We start from the raw sequence: 15786 nt of genomic DNA, 5'->3' as shown, positions 1-15786 counted from the left end.
GTAAGTCAGGAAACAGACTCTGGTCTCCCACGTAGTGCTCCTGCACCACCCATCTTCTAGAAAGAGGTAGATTCCCAACTTCACCCTGGGGCTGCCCGACCAGGCTCCCACCAGGTCACGGCAGCCACAGCCAACACGCGTACGGCCCGCATCTGGACGACGGCTGCGCCTCGGAGCCTCAGTGGCCATCTGTGCAATGGGACCACTGGGGAGGGCTGGGATCGCCGAGGCAGGCGGGCAGGCGGGTGGGTGGGGCCAACGCCGTGACTCAGCCGGGCGGGCGGGCGGGGAAGGGCTGCCCAGCCGGTCGGACCGGCCCGGGATGCAAACGAGCCGCCAGGGCCCGCCCGGGGCTGGGCCGCCCGGGGGGTGACGGGAAGGGAGGCCGGCCGGGCGCCGGCGAGCCCGGGACCCAGACGCGGCGCGGGCGGGCGCCCAGGCTGCGGACCGGGATGGGAGCGGGGCCCCGCGGCCGGCCGCGGCACCAGGAGCCCCGCTGAAGCGGCCGCGGAGAGCCCGCGCGGGAGCCGAGATGTGTCTGCGCCTGGGTGAGCCGCGGCGGGACGGGCCGCGAGGCCCCCGCCGCCTTCTCTGAGGGTCACTTTCCGCTCTCAGCCTCAGTTTCCCCAGCAATGCGGTGGAGGGAGGAGGGCCGCTGGTATCCTCTCGAGGTGGGGTAGCGCCTCCGCCCTCCTTCCCCACTTTCCTTTCCGGCGGAGGAGGGAACCCCCAGGCGGGAGGGGAGTCGCTGGAGAGAGCAGCGCGCGCTTGGCCCAGAAGGAGAGCAGAGGGAGGGAGACCCAGGGCCCGGGGAGCCCTGAGCCAGAGGCTCCCTGCCCTTTCGCCTCCTCAGCCTCGCAAAAACCTCCTACCTCCAACCTTCCACTCCTCCAACAGGATCCAGACAGAGCGGGACTGGTGTGTCCCCTCCCCTCGCTCCTTGGGCACAGTGATGCTGCTCTTGGGCATCAGACAGACCCGGGGACTCCCCGCTTTCTGGCCAAGAGACCTCATGAACCTCAGTTTCCTCATCTGTAAAATGGGGGTGGTAGCACCACCTCCCAGGACTGCTGTGGGAACGAAGTTGGCTCCTGAGAGTGAAGTGCCAACCACATTGCTAAGTGCTCTAAGAATGATCACTTAGACAGGAGAGGTCAGGACTGCCCTGACACTCTGTCCGGGGCTCCAGGCACAGCCCCACACTGGCCCTGTCCCTCCAGTTTGACCAAGTCTTGGTCCTAGGAGGTTGTTGTTCGTAAGCCCAACCCTGAGCCAGGTGGTGTCTGGGCTGCCAGGCAGGTGGGTGGATGGGGCGAGGTGGGTCAGGCCCTTGGGACAAAGCTTCCTGTTTGACTAGCAGTTAATCTTCATGAGGCCATCCCAGTTCCAAGGTCCCATCCAGCCATCACCTGCACTCTGCTCTGAGACCCAGTCCTGCTCCAGAGGGTCCTGCAGGGCCCCAAGTGTCTCTCTCAGCAACCAGCTGCGCTGGCCCCTCCCGAGTTTATATACCACAAGGTCACACAGAAGGGCTATGACAGCGGCCCTACCCTGCTGCTCCCAGGGACTGCTTCTTGGCACAGGGTGCCCAAGAATATCCACCCTAGTGATTCCTTCCTCCCTCCCTCCCTCCCTCCATCTTCCTTCCTTCCTTCCTTCCTTCCTTCCTTCCTTCCATCCTTTTTCTTTCTTTCTTTCTTTCTTTCTTTCTTTCTTTCTTTCTTCCATCTTTCTTTTTCCTCTTTCTTACCTTCCTCTTTCTTTCTTTCCTTTCTTTTCCTTCCTTCCTTCCTCCCTCCCTTTCTCTCGCCCTTCCTTTCTCTCTCATCCTCCCTCCCATCCTTCCTCCCTCCCTCCCTGTCCCTTTCTCTTTCTTTCTCTCTCTCTCTCTCTCTCGCTCTTGCTCTCGCTCTCTTTCCTTCTTCTTTCATTTCTTTTAGCTACAGGGCTCCCATATATGAAATAGGACCCAACCCTTTCTGTCACAGATGAGGAGACTGAGGTGTAGGAAGGGACTTCCTAGAACTTAGTTTAGAGGCCTGGCCAGTTTCCCAGAGCTGGCTGGAATGAGGGGGCTGACAGGGCCAGGAGGCATAGTGTGTGTCCTCTGGGGCCAAGCCAGGACCCATAGGGGACATTCCAAAGAGCAGATATGGAACAGCCTGAACTGCCCAAGGAGGAGAGATCCCTCCCCGTGAGGTGTGCAGACAGGGGCTGCGTAGCCACTTGGCCACTCAGAATCTGCAGAGGAGTCTCTGATGTTCTTTTGGTCCCAGCCTCCCCCACTTGCCCTGTCCCTGTCCAGTCTCCCTGCACCAAGAGCTTGCTTCTCCCAGCACCCCCAGGGTATGCCCCACCTACCTTCCCATCTGTCTTCTCCTGGGACCCTCCTCCACTGGGAGACAAGGGTTATTCTTCCCATTTCATTATTTTTTTAAATTAATAATTTATTTAGGTAATCTCTACACCCAACGTGGGGCTCAAACTCACAACCCCAAGGTTAAGAATCATATGCTCTTTGGACTGAGCCAGCCAGGCACCCCTCTTCCCATTTTAAAGATGAGGAGATGGGTCCTCAGAGGCTTGAGTTTCTTGCCCCAAGTCAGTTCAGCAATTGTGAGTTGACTACTATGTGCCAGGCTCTACACACCAAACTGAATCCCGAGCAGGATCTGATCCCTGCCCAGTGCACTAGGGGCTCTTTGGGGCCTAGACAGTGATTGTCAAACTCGCCGTGGTACCTTAGGACCTGGCACAGAGCAGGCACTCTGAGCATTTGAGTAACAAACTCCTGAATGAATAAATCAGTGAATGGGGAGCTTCGTGGAAAGATCATGGACCTAGAGCTAGAGACCTGGGTTCAAGTTGTGGCCCTGTCACGCGTAACCTTGAGCACTGACAAGAACTCCTGCCCTTTATTAAGTACCACCTGTGTGCTTTTCCAGCCTTAGAGCCCCAAAGACTCTCATGAAGGTGTTGTGAACCCCTTTTCCAAATGAGGAAACTGAGGCTCAGAGAAGACAAGTCACTGACCCCAAGCCCTCCGGAAACAGACTTAGCACCCAGTGTCCACTAATCCTGCCAGGGCCTCAGTCTTCTCCTCTGCCAGAGGCTGAGCCGCACCATGGCCCTGACCTGGCTGTCCCCCACAGGTGGCCTGAGTGTGGGGGACTTCCGGAAGGTGCTGATGAAGACAGGGCTGGTGCTGGTAGTGCTGGGCCATGTGAGCTTCATTGCAGCCGCTCTTCTGCACGGCACTGTGCTGCGCTACGTGGTTGCCCCACGCGATGCCGTGGCTCTGCAGTACTGCGTGGTCAACATCCTCTCTGTCACGTCCGCCATCGTGGTATGGCCAGGCGGGGAGGGTGACTGGCGAGAGGGAGCTGGAGGGGGCTTGGGGTGGGCAAGGAGAGAGCCCTGAGCCTCTGGTCTCTCAACCTCTCCCTGCCTCAGCTGCCTTGTCTATTACATGGGGATTGTAGCATTGTCCACCTGACAGGGTCCCCGTGAGTATGAATGAGATCACGTAAAGTGATCCACGTAATGAGATCCACGTAAAGTGCGTGTCATGGTATCTGGCGCATGGTTAGTGCTCACGCTTGTGAACTGGGATTATTATGATGACAAGGAAGTAACCAAGGCAGTGCTGGACAAAAGGAAGGAGCATCAGCTGAGCTTGGGAGGGTCCAGGAGTGTTCACAGAGCTGGAGGCCCCTGAGCTGGATATTGACGGATGAGTAGGAGTTCAAAGATAGGCTGCAATTACCATAGCCCACATAGGAGGCACGCTGGGGCCAGCAAGTAGGAGAGGAAGCTGGGATGACATTCCAGAGACAGAGAGAATGGCAGATGCAAAGGTGTGGAGGTGGGAATGGCTAAGATCTATTCTGGGGACACCGAAAAAACAAATTTGGCAGGAACTTAGCATTAGGGACGGTCTATGGTAGGTGCTCAATTAATGGGTGGCCGTGGCTATGACGAGGTGTCAGTACCTGTTTGAGGAATCCACGAATGAAGGGCCCTGGCATTCTGAAGGTCACAGAGCTCTTTCCCACCTGTTAGCAGAGGTGGCTGCAGCTTTTGGGCAACATCCATCCATCAAAGCCTTGAGTTCCATCTCTGCCACCTCCCGGCTGAGGGACTTCTTCCTCTCTCTAAGCCTAGTCTCTCCTCTACAAAGTGAAGCTCCAACAGCCCGCTTGCGCCGAGACTTAGGTGAATGGAGATCACATGCCCCAGCAAGCGGGAGAAGCCTCAGTCAGTGGACGGGCCGGGCTGTGCAGATGTGTGGTGTCCCCTGGAGTGACCCCTGGGGTTCCCCAGTGACCCCAGTGTTCCTCTCACCAGCCTTGTAAGGAACTCCGGGAGAGCAGTGAGCTGAGGGTTAGGAGATCCACCGGGGATGGGCTCTGGGCTGGACCCCTTCAGCTTTGCCCTCATTTCCTCCGTTAATCCTCAACTGCATCTGGCAACAGGGGGCGTCTGTTACCCCCGCTTTCCAGAGGGGGAAACCAACACTGAGGATTCACCCAACCTCCTGTCGATACAAAGAAGCCAGGCTGGATCTGAAACCGTTGGTGTCTGACGCCAAAGCTAGTGTCCTTTCTGTGAGCTCATCCTGCAGACTGGGGCTTAGCCCAGAGAGCTTGGGGCACTTACGTGGGGCTGTTCAGTGAAGTAAAGCCATTGCTGGGTGGCCATCAGACCACCTGCCTCCCATGGGCTCAGCCCATTGAATTCTCCTCCATGAAGTGTTCTGACTTGTTAAAATAACAATTTTGTGCTTAGTTCCTTGCCAGTTGAGTTTACTTAGTTTATCCCCAAATCCTTCCACTCCAGAGAGACATGTCATGTATAGCCTGTGACATGGCCCTGTGGCCCTGGGCTACACAGGTCCCCGTTTGAGTTAAACACCTATAGGCAGTGGGGAGTCACGGAAGGTTGTAGGCAGGGAGTTACCGGATATTAGAAACATCTCTTCGGGGCTGGACCGTGAGGAGGCAGTGCCTCTGTGCAGATGGAGGTAGTGAGGCCAAAGCTGAGCGGAGATGAGGGGCCGGGGGCTTGGAGGGCTAGAGTTGGCCTCGGTGGAATCTTTACCCAGAGCTGCCCCTGACACCTGCCTGCTCTCCTTCCCCACAGGTCATCACCTCAGGCGTTGCATCCATCGTGTTGTCACGCTACCTCCCCAGCATCCCCCTGGTATGTGGCTCCTCCTGGGAGGGGCTGTAGGGGTTGGGTGGGGGCAGCAGCCACCCCAAAGGGCCTAGCTTGCCCGGAGGGAGTGAGGCTGACCCCATGGGACCAAGCCTGACATCCGTTGACCGGTGGCCTCCCCCATCCAGCGCTGGACAGTGTTTAGTTCGAGCACGGCCTGTGCCCTTCTTTCTCTGACCTGTGCCCTGGGCCTCTTGGCCTCCATCGCCGTGACCTTTGCCACCCAAGGCCGGGCGCTGCTGGCTGCCTGCACTTTTGGAAGCCCCGGACTGCTGGTACTGGTGCCTGACTGTCCCTTCGACCCCACGCGCATTTACGTGAGTGCTCAGGCCTGGGATTGCAGGAGGGGGCAGGGCAGGGCTGGAGGAGTGGGGGGATGGGTGGTGACACCCAGGGGCTCATCAGAGGTGGGAAGGGTTCTTGGAGACCCACCCTGCATCCTGCCCCTTGTGCCCCCCCGCAGAGCTCCAGCCTGTGCCTCTGGGGCATCTCGCTAGTGTTCTGCGTGGCAGAGAGCGTGTTTGCTGTGCGCTGTGCCCAGCTCGCCCACCAGCTGCTGGAACTGAGGCCCTGGTGGGGGAAAAGCAGCCACCACATGGTAAGGCCCGCCACCCCCTCCATCAGCCCCGACTCCCCATATTTCCTGGGAGCCCTTGCTGGGAAGCCCAGGCTGGTCTGCCCCTACCCTCTGCATGGGGCCCCTGCCTTGAGAACTGGGGCAGTTTTTCCTCCAGGATGAAAGGGAGAAGCTCGGAGGCTTAGAGAGGTCAGATCTCCCAGCTAAGTCACACAGCTGAAACCTGGCTCCCCCAAGGCCCAGGATGAGTCTTGAGGGAGAGGGAGGAGTATCTGGGTTCAGTCTGGGGGCACCCCAAGGGTATGGCCTGGCTCTTGCATGGGAGGGGGTAGTGAGGTTCTTTTGCCCCAGAGATCCTCTCAGCCCTCCCCTCATCCCCTCCCCTGGGTGTCCTATAGGAGCAGACCCAGTTCCCCAGCAGCCTCTTGTGTCTCTGCAGATGCAGGAGAGCCCAGAGCCCGTGGAGGGCCATGACCTGCTGAGCTGCACCAGCTCTGAGCCGCTGACCCTCTGAGAGCTGGTGGCCCGTCCAGGCCCCGTGACCACTGGGGCCCCCTGCAACCAAGTCTGCACTGTGACCAGGTCAGGATTCCTGGAACAGACCCAAGAGGTTTCACTGGTCACTCAGGGGCCCGGGTGGGGCTTTCAACCCCTTCCCTCAGCTACCCAGCCCACTGCACTGAAATGAGACTTTATTCTGAAGTTATTAAAAAGAACAGAGATGCTCCACGTGGATGCATGCAGCAGGGGAGGGGACTCGGCCAGGGGCCCTGTGCTTCTTTCCCACACAGGATGCTGTGGTTGGGGCTCTGGATGTGTCTGCCCATCCGTGGGCCTGTGTGTGTGTCTTTCTGAGAGAGGAAAAATATACAGAGGGATCTGTGGGTCTGTGTTCATCCGAGTGCTGAAAGGCAGGTGGGGGTTCATGGGACCCACAGCTGGGAGCCTGGAACTGAGTGGGGTGGGTTCCTTTTGCATCCTGGCCTCCAGGCCAACAAGAGCTGTGAAGCAGGAAGGGTCGAGACCCTCCTGCAGGAAAGGACGACTCAAGGAAGCTTTTTCCTCAAACCCCACACCTCCGGAATCCTTCCTCCTATCCAAATGAAGACAGCCTCCTCACCTGGGCATGATTCCGCCCTCCACCCAGGCTGAGAGCTACAAGGGCGGGGTGGGGGTGGGGGAGCTTGCCCGGTGGTTGGGGGAGGAGCTCGAGGCTGCGTGTGAGTCGGGGTGCGGGTGGGGGCGGGGGAGAATGGCTGAAGTTCCCTCTGGGTAAGGGAGGGCAGACCCAGCCAGAGCCTGCGTCTCAATCATTGCCTAAGGGAGATATTGCCTTTTGGACTGAGGGTGCTTACCGCTTGCTTGCTGTAGGGTTGCCTTCTCCATAGACCCCAGAGTGCAGTCCCTGGGGGCGGGGGGTGTGGGCAAGGGGGTGGGGGGGATGCGACCAGCCTGACCCCCAGCCTGGATAGACACAAGGAAAGGAAGCCGGGAGAGGGCCAGTGAAGGCAGGGAGGAGGGGGAACCTGGGTCCTGTCGTTCAGAACTGGGAGGCGCTGCTGGGGTCGCACTGCAGCAGACGCACGATGGACGGGTCGCTTTTGGCCCCGCGGATGAACTCCTCCAGGGACAGCTTGCCTGCGGGGCGAGGGGAGCAGTGATGCTGGAGAAGGCGGCCGCGCAGCGAGAGGAGGCCGAGCAGAGCCGCGGGAGAGGAAGGGGGAGTGGCACCCGCCCCGCCCCATCCCTGCCCCCTCACCGTCGTTGTTTGTGTCCATTTGGCGGAAGATTTTCTCGGTCCTCTTTTCTGGGGTCGACTCGTCCTCCGGCATCTTCATCACGGACGAAACCATCTTGTAAATGGCCTGAGGGGCGGGAGGGGGAGGCAGGGAGTGAGAGGAGCCTGCCCGAGCCCCCCACCCCCAGCATCCAAAACGGCCTCCACACACGCAGAAGATTGCTGCCCCCGGTTGGGTGAGGTGGAGAGATGGTCACGGAGGCGTGGGGGAACGGGAAGGGGGGTTAGATAAGGAAGGAGTGCCTGGAGAGGCTTCCCAGAAGAGGGGGCTATTGGAGCGGGCCCTGACCAAGTTCCCTTGGAGCGCCAGGTGGGAAAGGCATTGCTGGCAGAGCAATCTGCACGTACAAAGGACCTGCAGCAGGAAGCTGAGTGGGCGCCGAGAATTTGGGGGTGGCTGAGTGCAGTGGGCCAGGAGAGAGGTTGGAGGATATCGGGACCCAGATAGCGAAGGGGCTAGAACATCGGGCTTAGGAGCTGGTGCGGGGCGCTGCGGGCTCCAGGATGAGTACCGGCTTAGGGCTGCTTTTCTGAAACTTCGGGGCCCTGGGCAGCCCGCGCTCAGCCGCCTACAGGGGGCGCTGGACGAAGGAGGTGACATTGGGCTGCGGCGCCTGTGTGGCCGGCAGGGGGCGCAGAGCCGCACTAAGGGCTGTAGGGCTCGAGGCCGCAGGGCCCAGAGTGGGCGGGGGCATTATGCAAATAAACGCAAATGAGCATCTGCCAGAGGCGGGGACAGCATGCGCTCAGTTGTGCCCAGAACTGCAGCTGCCACGTGCAGGATCTCTGGAGGCAACACGAAGGAGGATATTTGTGCTAAATGTAGGCAGAGCACGTAGGGCTTGGCCTGTGGGATAGACTGGGTCCTGGCGCCCCAGAACTCAAGGACCAGGCGGATCCCCCCCGATGTTCCAGCTCTTTGCAACTGACGCCTCTGCCAAGAAGCCTCCCTTCTCCCATCCCATAAACTTCCCTTGCCTCAGATCCAGATCCGGCCTCCGTACTGGTCTCTTCCGGCCTCTTTCCCTCGCATCTGTCCCCCACGCTGCCTCTGAAAGCTTTCCAAACACAGATCTCCACCGCCACGTCCCCAGCCCAGTGGGCCGCCGCCTCGCTCCCATCACACACAGGCTTCCCTCCAGGCCCACCGTGCACCCAGCTCCTTCTGGATGCTGCCCCACGCTCCTTCTGCTGCCTCCCACTCTTCTTTGGGACTCCACTTACATAGCGCTTTCTTAGGGAGGCCTTCTCTGATCCTGCCTGGGTCAAGGTCCATATGCTGGCCCAGAGCCTCCTGGGCTCTTCCTTTGGGGACACCTCTCTGAAAGTAATTTTGTAGGATTGCACCTAGTTTCCAGCATACGGCTAAAGATCATGGATATCTAGCTAGTACCCATATCCTCAGAACTTAGCACAGTGCCTGGCATCTGGCAGGGACTCCACGGCTTAAAAGCCTTTGGTGCCTCCCACTGTCCTCTGTACCAAGTCCAAACCATTCAGCCCTGGTCACTCAAGGTACTTCTCGTTTGGTCCCTGCTGACCTCTCCATCATCAGGCCTCCCCTGGTGAGTGACCCTGCCACAACCAACCCCTCCATGCCTTTCAGGTTTCCCAGAATATACAGCCTCTTCCTGGAATAATAGTACTAGCTACCACTTGTCAGTCTCCTGCCGTGTGTCAGGTACTTTACACGCATTATTTCTTAACCTCACAACGGCCCTGAAAAGCAGGTATCGTGATCCCCATTTTCCAGATAAGAAATGGAGGCTTGAAAAGGGAATTGACGGCAGAGACTGAATTAGAATCCACTCCTTCAGAGTTGTGGGATAGATGCTTGTGGGTAGTGATGACCAGCAGGGGTTTTGAAGTAAGATGGACTTGGAGTGGCATCCTGGTTCCACTAGTGTGGAAGCCTTGGACAAATCCTTATGTGTAGCCTTGGACAAGTCCTTAACCTCTGTGCACCTGTCTCCTCATTTCTCCCTCATTAGGATTGTCCAGACGATTGAATGAGACACTGTTGTAGTTAGAATAGTAGCTGCCTGGAGTAAGTGGTCAGCAAACAGCAGCTCATAATATAATCATTACTCATCCACCACATCCTCAGGCCTTCCCTGCCTTTCAGTCCCCTAGACTCCAGATGCCACATTTAGCTAGTCAGTGCAGACTTCTTCTCTCCCACCAGAGTGGGAGCCCCAAGAGGCCAAGACGCAGCGTTTTCCCTTGTGGTGTGTCCACAGGGCTGGGTCCTGAGAAGGATGGCCAGGTGACTTAGAGAGTGACTGCTCCCCTCGTGACAGCCCTCTCCTGGGCCTCCTAATTAATTGTCTGGAATTGTGCACTTACTGTTTCATTGGAGCCAACTTGTAATTAATCAGTCACTGGGATTTGCAGAGCTCTGTCTGCACCGGCCGTCTCGGGCTGCCCGGCTGCCATAAAGGAAATCAGGGCTTACGTAGCAGAGGTCAGCCAGGCAGGGGTCCTGAGGAGGCCGAAGGAATGAAGCTGGGCATGACTGATGTCTTGGGTTTGGCGCCCCCAACAGGGCTGAGATTTACCAGTATAGAGCAGTGCAACCACACGAAGTGGTAAAACGTGAACATCTCTCATATTTGTTGGTATGTTCAATCCCTGAGCTGTTGCTGTTTTCCATCACCCTGATTGCCCCAGCCCTTCCACCAGGACCCCCAGAACTTCCCACTGTCCGTCAGCTAGAGAGTCCATGCCTGGTCCATGGGGGTCACAAACATTAAGGCTTTACCCCTAGCGATAGACACAGAGAGGGCAGCGCATCCCCAAGCAGCCCATGCTAGTCTAGCTCAAGAGAGCATACCCCGATGCTTAGCAAGAGAGAAGCCAAAGCAAGAATCCAGTAGGGGCTGGATGCAATGGAAGGGGAAGCAGCAGAGCCGAGGAACCAGAGGGAAAGGATTCAGAGAGGCAAAAGGAAAGAGCAAGAGCTTGTGCAAAGCTGTGCAGTGGGATTACTCAGGGCATATCCTAAGGATGTTGAAAAGGCCACTCTGGCTAGAGCAGAGAATGTGCAGAAGAGAGAATAGCAACCGACAGCATCCAACATTTGCCAAGTAACAATCATATGGAGGACTCTCTTCTCTCCTGCTAGAGCCCCTGTCCCACTTTATACCTGCAATAACCTGGTGCTGTAGGGAGCTAACACCCTCACTATATGGGTGAAGAAACACAGGCTCAGGCAAAAAGTGAACTAGGAACTGGATAGATAGACTAGAACCAGAGCCCTGATGGACTTCAATGCTGGGCCAGGGGGATAGGCACTCTGGAAGATTGAGCTAATATATGCTACACTTAAACTTGTACTAAGAAAGAGCATTTATATCAGGTCCTTAAATCTCCCTGTGAGGTCAGTATCACCACCCCCATTTTACAAATGGGAAATCTAAGAGTTGAAGCCAACTCCAGAACTAGAAGCCAGATCCCTTTCTAGGGGCAACTCTGAGTGGTGGCCAGCTTGAACTTGACTCCACCACATACATGCTGTGTGACCTTGAGCAAGTCACTTCACCTCTCTGAGCCTCACGGGGTTATTGTAAGGATGCACTGGCTCATGGATATCAACATATCACTTAGTACTAGGTTTTTAATGGGCCCTCAGTCAGTTGAAAGGTGGCTGGGTCCTCATGGAAAGTGGATGATGGACCCAAGGTAGTCCACTTACAGGCTGTGGCTTTGGGCCAATGTCTTTACCTGAGCATTCATTTTGTCCTGAGTAAATGAGGATCAATGAAACATAACTGGCCTGTACTCTGAAGAAATGTCAAGTTTTGAAAGACAAAGACTGAGGAATTATTACAGATTACAGGACTCTAAAGAGACACAGCAATGAAATGCAATGTGTGATCCTCAACCTGGGTAAAAAGTGCCATACGGAACATTTCGAGACAGTTGACAAAACTGGAATATGGTCTGTAAGTTAGATAATAGCATTTATCTACATTAGAAAATAGTTTCTACATTAAATGTCCTGACTTTGATAATTATATTATGGGTCATGTAAGAGTATGTTCCTGTTCTTAGGAAATATATCCTGATGTATTCAGGGGTAGAGGGTCATGTTCAGAACAACAGCGACGCATTGCAACACACGCTCGCATGCCCGTAATGATAAAGCAAATATGGCAAAAGTTAATTGGTGAATCTGGGTAAAGGATATATGAGAGTTTTCTCAACTTTTCTTTAAATTGGAAACCAGTTCCTAATAGTTTTTTAAATGGGTCACAAGAGTAGCACCCGCCACTACCTACCCACAAGGGCTCTCGAGAGGATGAAAGGGAATGGGGGGGTGCCAACTGCTGGGCCCTGCATCTGGCATTTGAGGGGTCCAGGGGCCCACCTGCACAATCTCGAGCATCTCCTCGCGGCTGATGTAGCCGTTGCCATCCAGGTCATACATGCTGAAGGCCCACATGAGCTTCTGCTCCAGGCGGCCACGCGAGGTCACGCTCAGCGCGATGATGAACTCCCGGAAGTCAATGGTGCCATCGCTGTTGGTGTCAAAGGTGCGGAAGACGTGCTCGGCAAATTTGGAGGCGTCACCGTAGGGGAAGAAGTTAGCGTAGATCTTCTTGAACTCGTCCACGTTGAGGATGCCCGTGGGGCAGTCCTTGAGGAAGCCCTTGTACCACTCTTGCAGCTCCAACTCCGAGAACTCCGTGTTCTCCCGCAGGTCCTGCAGCATCTCTGGCCGCAGCTTGCTGTTCTGCTTGCCCATGGCCACCAAGCCAAGTCCCACCTGGATTCCCGAGGGGGTCAAGGGGTAGAGAGGAAATGGTCAGGCCCTCTTGGCCCCTTGACGCCACTCCAGGAAGGCCCCCCAGACACCAGGCTCTCCAGTCTCTCATTTGACCCAATGAAAGAGAGCAGCTGGCCCAAAGTCAACAGCCCATACCCCGGCATCCTGCCCGTGACATGCTCCACACCATTTCCCAGGACCTTACAATTTCCCAGGGAACAGACCAGGAGACGGAGGAAGGGAAGGGGACTCACATTTACCGGAGAGCCTTCTCAGTGCCGGCCACTGGGCTTTCACAAGTGAATATCATTTCACACTCACAAAGTGAAGTCCAGGAGTTAGCCCCGCTTTACAGAGGAGAAGGCAGGCTCAAGGAAGTGAGGTGACCTGTTTCAGGTCGCAAAGCCGTGGAGTGACAGGGCTGCCTCCCAGAGTTGCCCAGGGAGGTGCAAAAAGGCCTTCTGGTCCTCTTCCCTCTTCCCTCCTGCTCCTTCTTTGCCTCGCATATGCCTGCTCATTACAAAATACACCTCCAGCCCAGACACTGACCTGTTCTCTCCCCCACACATGTGTGCCTGACAAAGGCCAGCGTAAGATAGATGTTAACCTAGGCTCCAGAGCCAGACCACCTGGGTTTGAAGCTCAGGTCTGCCTCTTGCCAGCTAGGTGACCTTAGATGAGTTCCTTATACTCTCTCTGCCTCATCTGTAAAATGAGGGTAATAGTACCTACCTCATTATTGTGGGGATTAAATTAGTTAATACATGTGAAGCACTTAGAATGATGCCTACACGTATATGTGCTACATAAGTGTCAAATAAAAATGATTTATGTGTACCCAGATGCCACAAGACTCATGCACAAGAACATACAAATGAATACACACTGACACATATTAATGCTACATAGCTCACCAAATCCATACACTGGCTCCCAGGCCACTCACATACCACCATGGGTCACCATGCCTCCACACCACATTCCCTCTGCTCCACAACTCACATGTACTGACACACTGCACCACTCACGAACAGCTCCCATACCCTGTGCATCAAGACACCAGCCCACGACCCCACATGTCTCACAAATGCCATCACAAGCCAACTCCCATGCTGACACCTCTCACATGGCCAGCTGCACGTGGGACCCTCAGGCAGCCTTGCCATCTTTCTTTTCCCAGGGGTGCTTGCAGGTCCCAGGAGAGGGAGCTGCAGCCCTTCTCAGACATAACAGGGGCCTCTTTTCCAGTGAGAGCCCTGGCCAGCCAACCTTTCCCCAATACCTACCTTTCACATAGTCCAGAAAGATCCCCTCAGTAAAGGAGGTTAAGGCGCGGAGGGCTGAGGGGAAGGCAATGGAGAGGAGACAGCCAGGCAGTTCCAGGCAGGAGTGTAGGGGTGTATGCAAGTGAATCCCTCCCCCCAGCCTCGGGCTGTGAGTGAGACAGGGTGAGGATGTTCCTTGTGTGTGCATTTGCACATAGCTCTCTGCACATGTGGATGAACATGTGTGTGAGTGCTTGGGTTCATGTACGCACATATGTCTCGGGTTTCTGCATGGCATTTGACTCCCGTGTGTTTCAGTCAATATATGTGCATGTGACTAGGTACGCACCCATCACAGTATGAGGGGGATATGCCTGAGTGGCCATTTAGTGGACTTGTGTGTGTCCTCAGCAGTGTCACATGCATGTTTTTGCAAGTTGGTGACCCTCCATTCTAAAGCAGCCTTTTCTGCCCCAGACTGAGGACCCAATGAACAAGTGTGTGGGAGGGGACTGAGGAAATGCGTGGGGCTGGGGCGGAGAAGTGTGTCCCTTAGTCCCCTCCTCAAGGTCCAAGGAACTGGGTCATCGGGGCGGGGGCAGAGAGATGCGCTGGGCAGGAGAGATCTTCCAGTGGCCCCCTCCTCCCTGCCACCCTCAGAACTGCCCCTCCAAATCGGAAGACTTGGAAACGAGGGTGGTAGAAGGTTCTGTTGTCTCCGCAAAGACCCCTAGTCCCCCGAGTGGGAGGCCCCCCAGCTCGACCTGAGAAACTCGCCCTGGGGACCTTCTCCAAACCTCTCCCCAGCTCTCGCCCTGAGCCCACGCTTCCGAGCGCCGGGCGCGGGGCCCCTCCTGGAGGGGGCGCTCCGAGGCGGCCGGAACGCGACTCCTCCCCGCTGGCCACTCGGCGGTCAGGACCCTGGAGAGCGCCGCGCTCTTCCCCTGGGGAGCCCCCCTCTCCCCAGCGCCCTCGGAAGGAGGCTTCCCGGGAGGCGCGAGAGCGGCGGGGTTGGAGAGGCTGGACGGGGCCCCCTCCCTCCGGGCTGCCCCCTCCCCGCATCACCCAGCCCCGGCCGGAGCGGCCCCCACTCACCCAGCGACGCGGAGACACCGACTGCGCAGGGAAGGCGGCGCTGCTGCGGCGCGCGGCGGCAGAGGCGGCCGGAGGGGCGGGCGGGGGGCGGGGGGAGGGACTGCCAGGGAGACGCCCCGCGGCGTTGGCCCGGAGCCCCTCCCCTGGGGGGGGGTCCCTGTTCCTCCCCTTCCCCTCCAGCCCCGGGGCGGGGGGAAGCAGTGAGCTAGGCTCTGCCCCCGCCCCTGCCCGGGAGAGGGAAGGGGACGCCCTCACTTCCCTGGCCCCCTCACTAGGGAGCGCCCGCCGGGGGAGGAGGACAGAGGTTTCCATCTCCTCAGCATCTCGACTCAGGTAGCCCGAATGGGGTCGGGGGGTCAGTGCCCAGAGACGTCTTTCCGAGCCGAGGGCAACCCCGGCCGCTCCACCCCCAACCCTACCTGGGCGCGAAGCCGCACGTCGCTCAGCGAGCGGAATCCGGAGCCTGGGCGGTTCGATAGGCGCCCTCCGTGCCACCACGCCTCAACTCGCGAACTAACAGAGCTGGGGGCTCTTTCGCGAGGGGGCAGCTCCCATTTCTCCAGTCCGGGAGCTCTTGGGGGGGGGGGTAGACACGCCCCCTCTCCCACCTCGGCCTTAGAGAGCCCCGCCCCCATCTCCTGCCCACCGCCCCGGATCTCACCGCCCTTCCCCCACCCCCCACCCCTCTCAGAATGAATCTCACCTCCCAACATTGATCTAAACTGCTCCTCCCATACTCGCTTCCGACCCCAGGCTCTGCCTCTGCTGTCCAGTCTCGGGGGTTCTGAAGTGCGTAGGCACCTTACCTCAGGACAGCCCTTCTCCGGAGTCGCTGACCCCCCAGCACATCCTCCTGCCAGGATGGGGGCTGCATCCTCCTTCAGCCAGCTTCTGCAACACCCCCCCACACACACACACACATCCTGGGCTCGAATTTTGTCCTTTATCTCTAGGAGGTGGGCCTTATCGTCCCCTCTTCACAAATGAGCAACCTGAAGTTCAGAGGGGTAAATGATTTTCCCCATGTCTCACAGCTGGTGAATGGAAGGCCTGGACTTGAATCCAT

At 57.3% G+C, this 15786-nt stretch overlaps 2 protein-coding genes across 3 annotated transcripts; one reads left to right on the top strand and one right to left on the bottom strand.

Annotated features, from left to right (window-relative positions):
• Positions 1-353: 353 nt before the first annotated feature.
• On the top strand, positions 354-6521 carry TMEM54 (transmembrane protein 54). Its single transcript, XM_027059766.2, has 6 exons — positions 354-548; positions 3153-3346; positions 5143-5202; positions 5346-5534; positions 5681-5815; positions 6234-6521. The coding sequence occupies exons 1-6, from the start codon at positions 533-535 to the stop codon at positions 6306-6308; spliced, it is 669 nt and encodes a 222-aa protein (XP_026915567.1). The 5' UTR covers positions 354-532; the 3' UTR covers positions 6309-6521.
• On the bottom strand, positions 6470-15284 carry HPCA (hippocalcin). Of its 2 annotated transcripts, none has more exons than XM_053210879.1 (4): positions 15140-15284; positions 11962-12360; positions 7554-7659; positions 6470-7432 (listed from the first exon to the last, which is right to left on the bottom strand). In XM_053210879.1, exons 2-4 carry the CDS (start codon positions 12337-12339, stop codon positions 7335-7337), a joined length of 582 nt encoding a protein of 193 aa, XP_053066854.1. In that variant the 5' UTR covers positions 12340-12360; positions 15140-15284; the 3' UTR covers positions 6470-7334. The 2 variants fall into 2 exon arrangements, with proteins under 2 accessions (XP_053066854.1, XP_026915568.2); XM_027059767.2 differs by lacking the exon at positions 15140-15284 and adding an exon at positions 14721-15115.
• Between the last annotated feature and the right edge of the window lie 502 nt (positions 15285-15786).

Source organism: Acinonyx jubatus, chromosome C1, assembly GCF_027475565.1.
Source record: "Acinonyx jubatus isolate Ajub_Pintada_27869175 chromosome C1, VMU_Ajub_asm_v1.0, whole genome shotgun sequence".
In the NCBI taxonomy this organism is placed as follows: domain Eukaryota; kingdom Metazoa; phylum Chordata; class Mammalia; order Carnivora; family Felidae; genus Acinonyx; species Acinonyx jubatus.
Note: the sequence above shows the minus strand (reverse complement) of the source record. Positions and strands in the feature narration are given on the sequence as shown.

Bases quoted from the DNA above. Each gene is read 5' to 3' on its own strand.
- HPCA (XM_027059767.2), bottom strand. From the start codon at position 15,032: ATGGAAACCTCTGTCCTCCTCCCCCGGCGGGCGCTCCCTAGTGAGGGG. The intron at 7,660-11,961 runs GTGGGCCCCTGG...CCCGCCCCTCAG, and splicing joins AGATGCTCGAGATTGTGCAG to GCCATTTACAAGATGGTTTC. The intron at 7,433-7,553 runs GTGAGGGGGCAG...CTCGCCCCGCAG, and splicing joins AATGGACACAAACAACGACG to GCAAGCTGTCCCTGGAGGAG.
- TMEM54 (XM_027059766.2), top strand. The intron at 3,347-5,142 runs GTATGGCCAGGC...CCTTCCCCACAG, and splicing joins CTGTCACGTCCGCCATCGTG to GTCATCACCTCAGGCGTTGC. The intron at 5,203-5,345 runs GTATGTGGCTCC...TCCCCCATCCAG, and splicing joins ACCTCCCCAGCATCCCCCTG to CGCTGGACAGTGTTTAGTTC.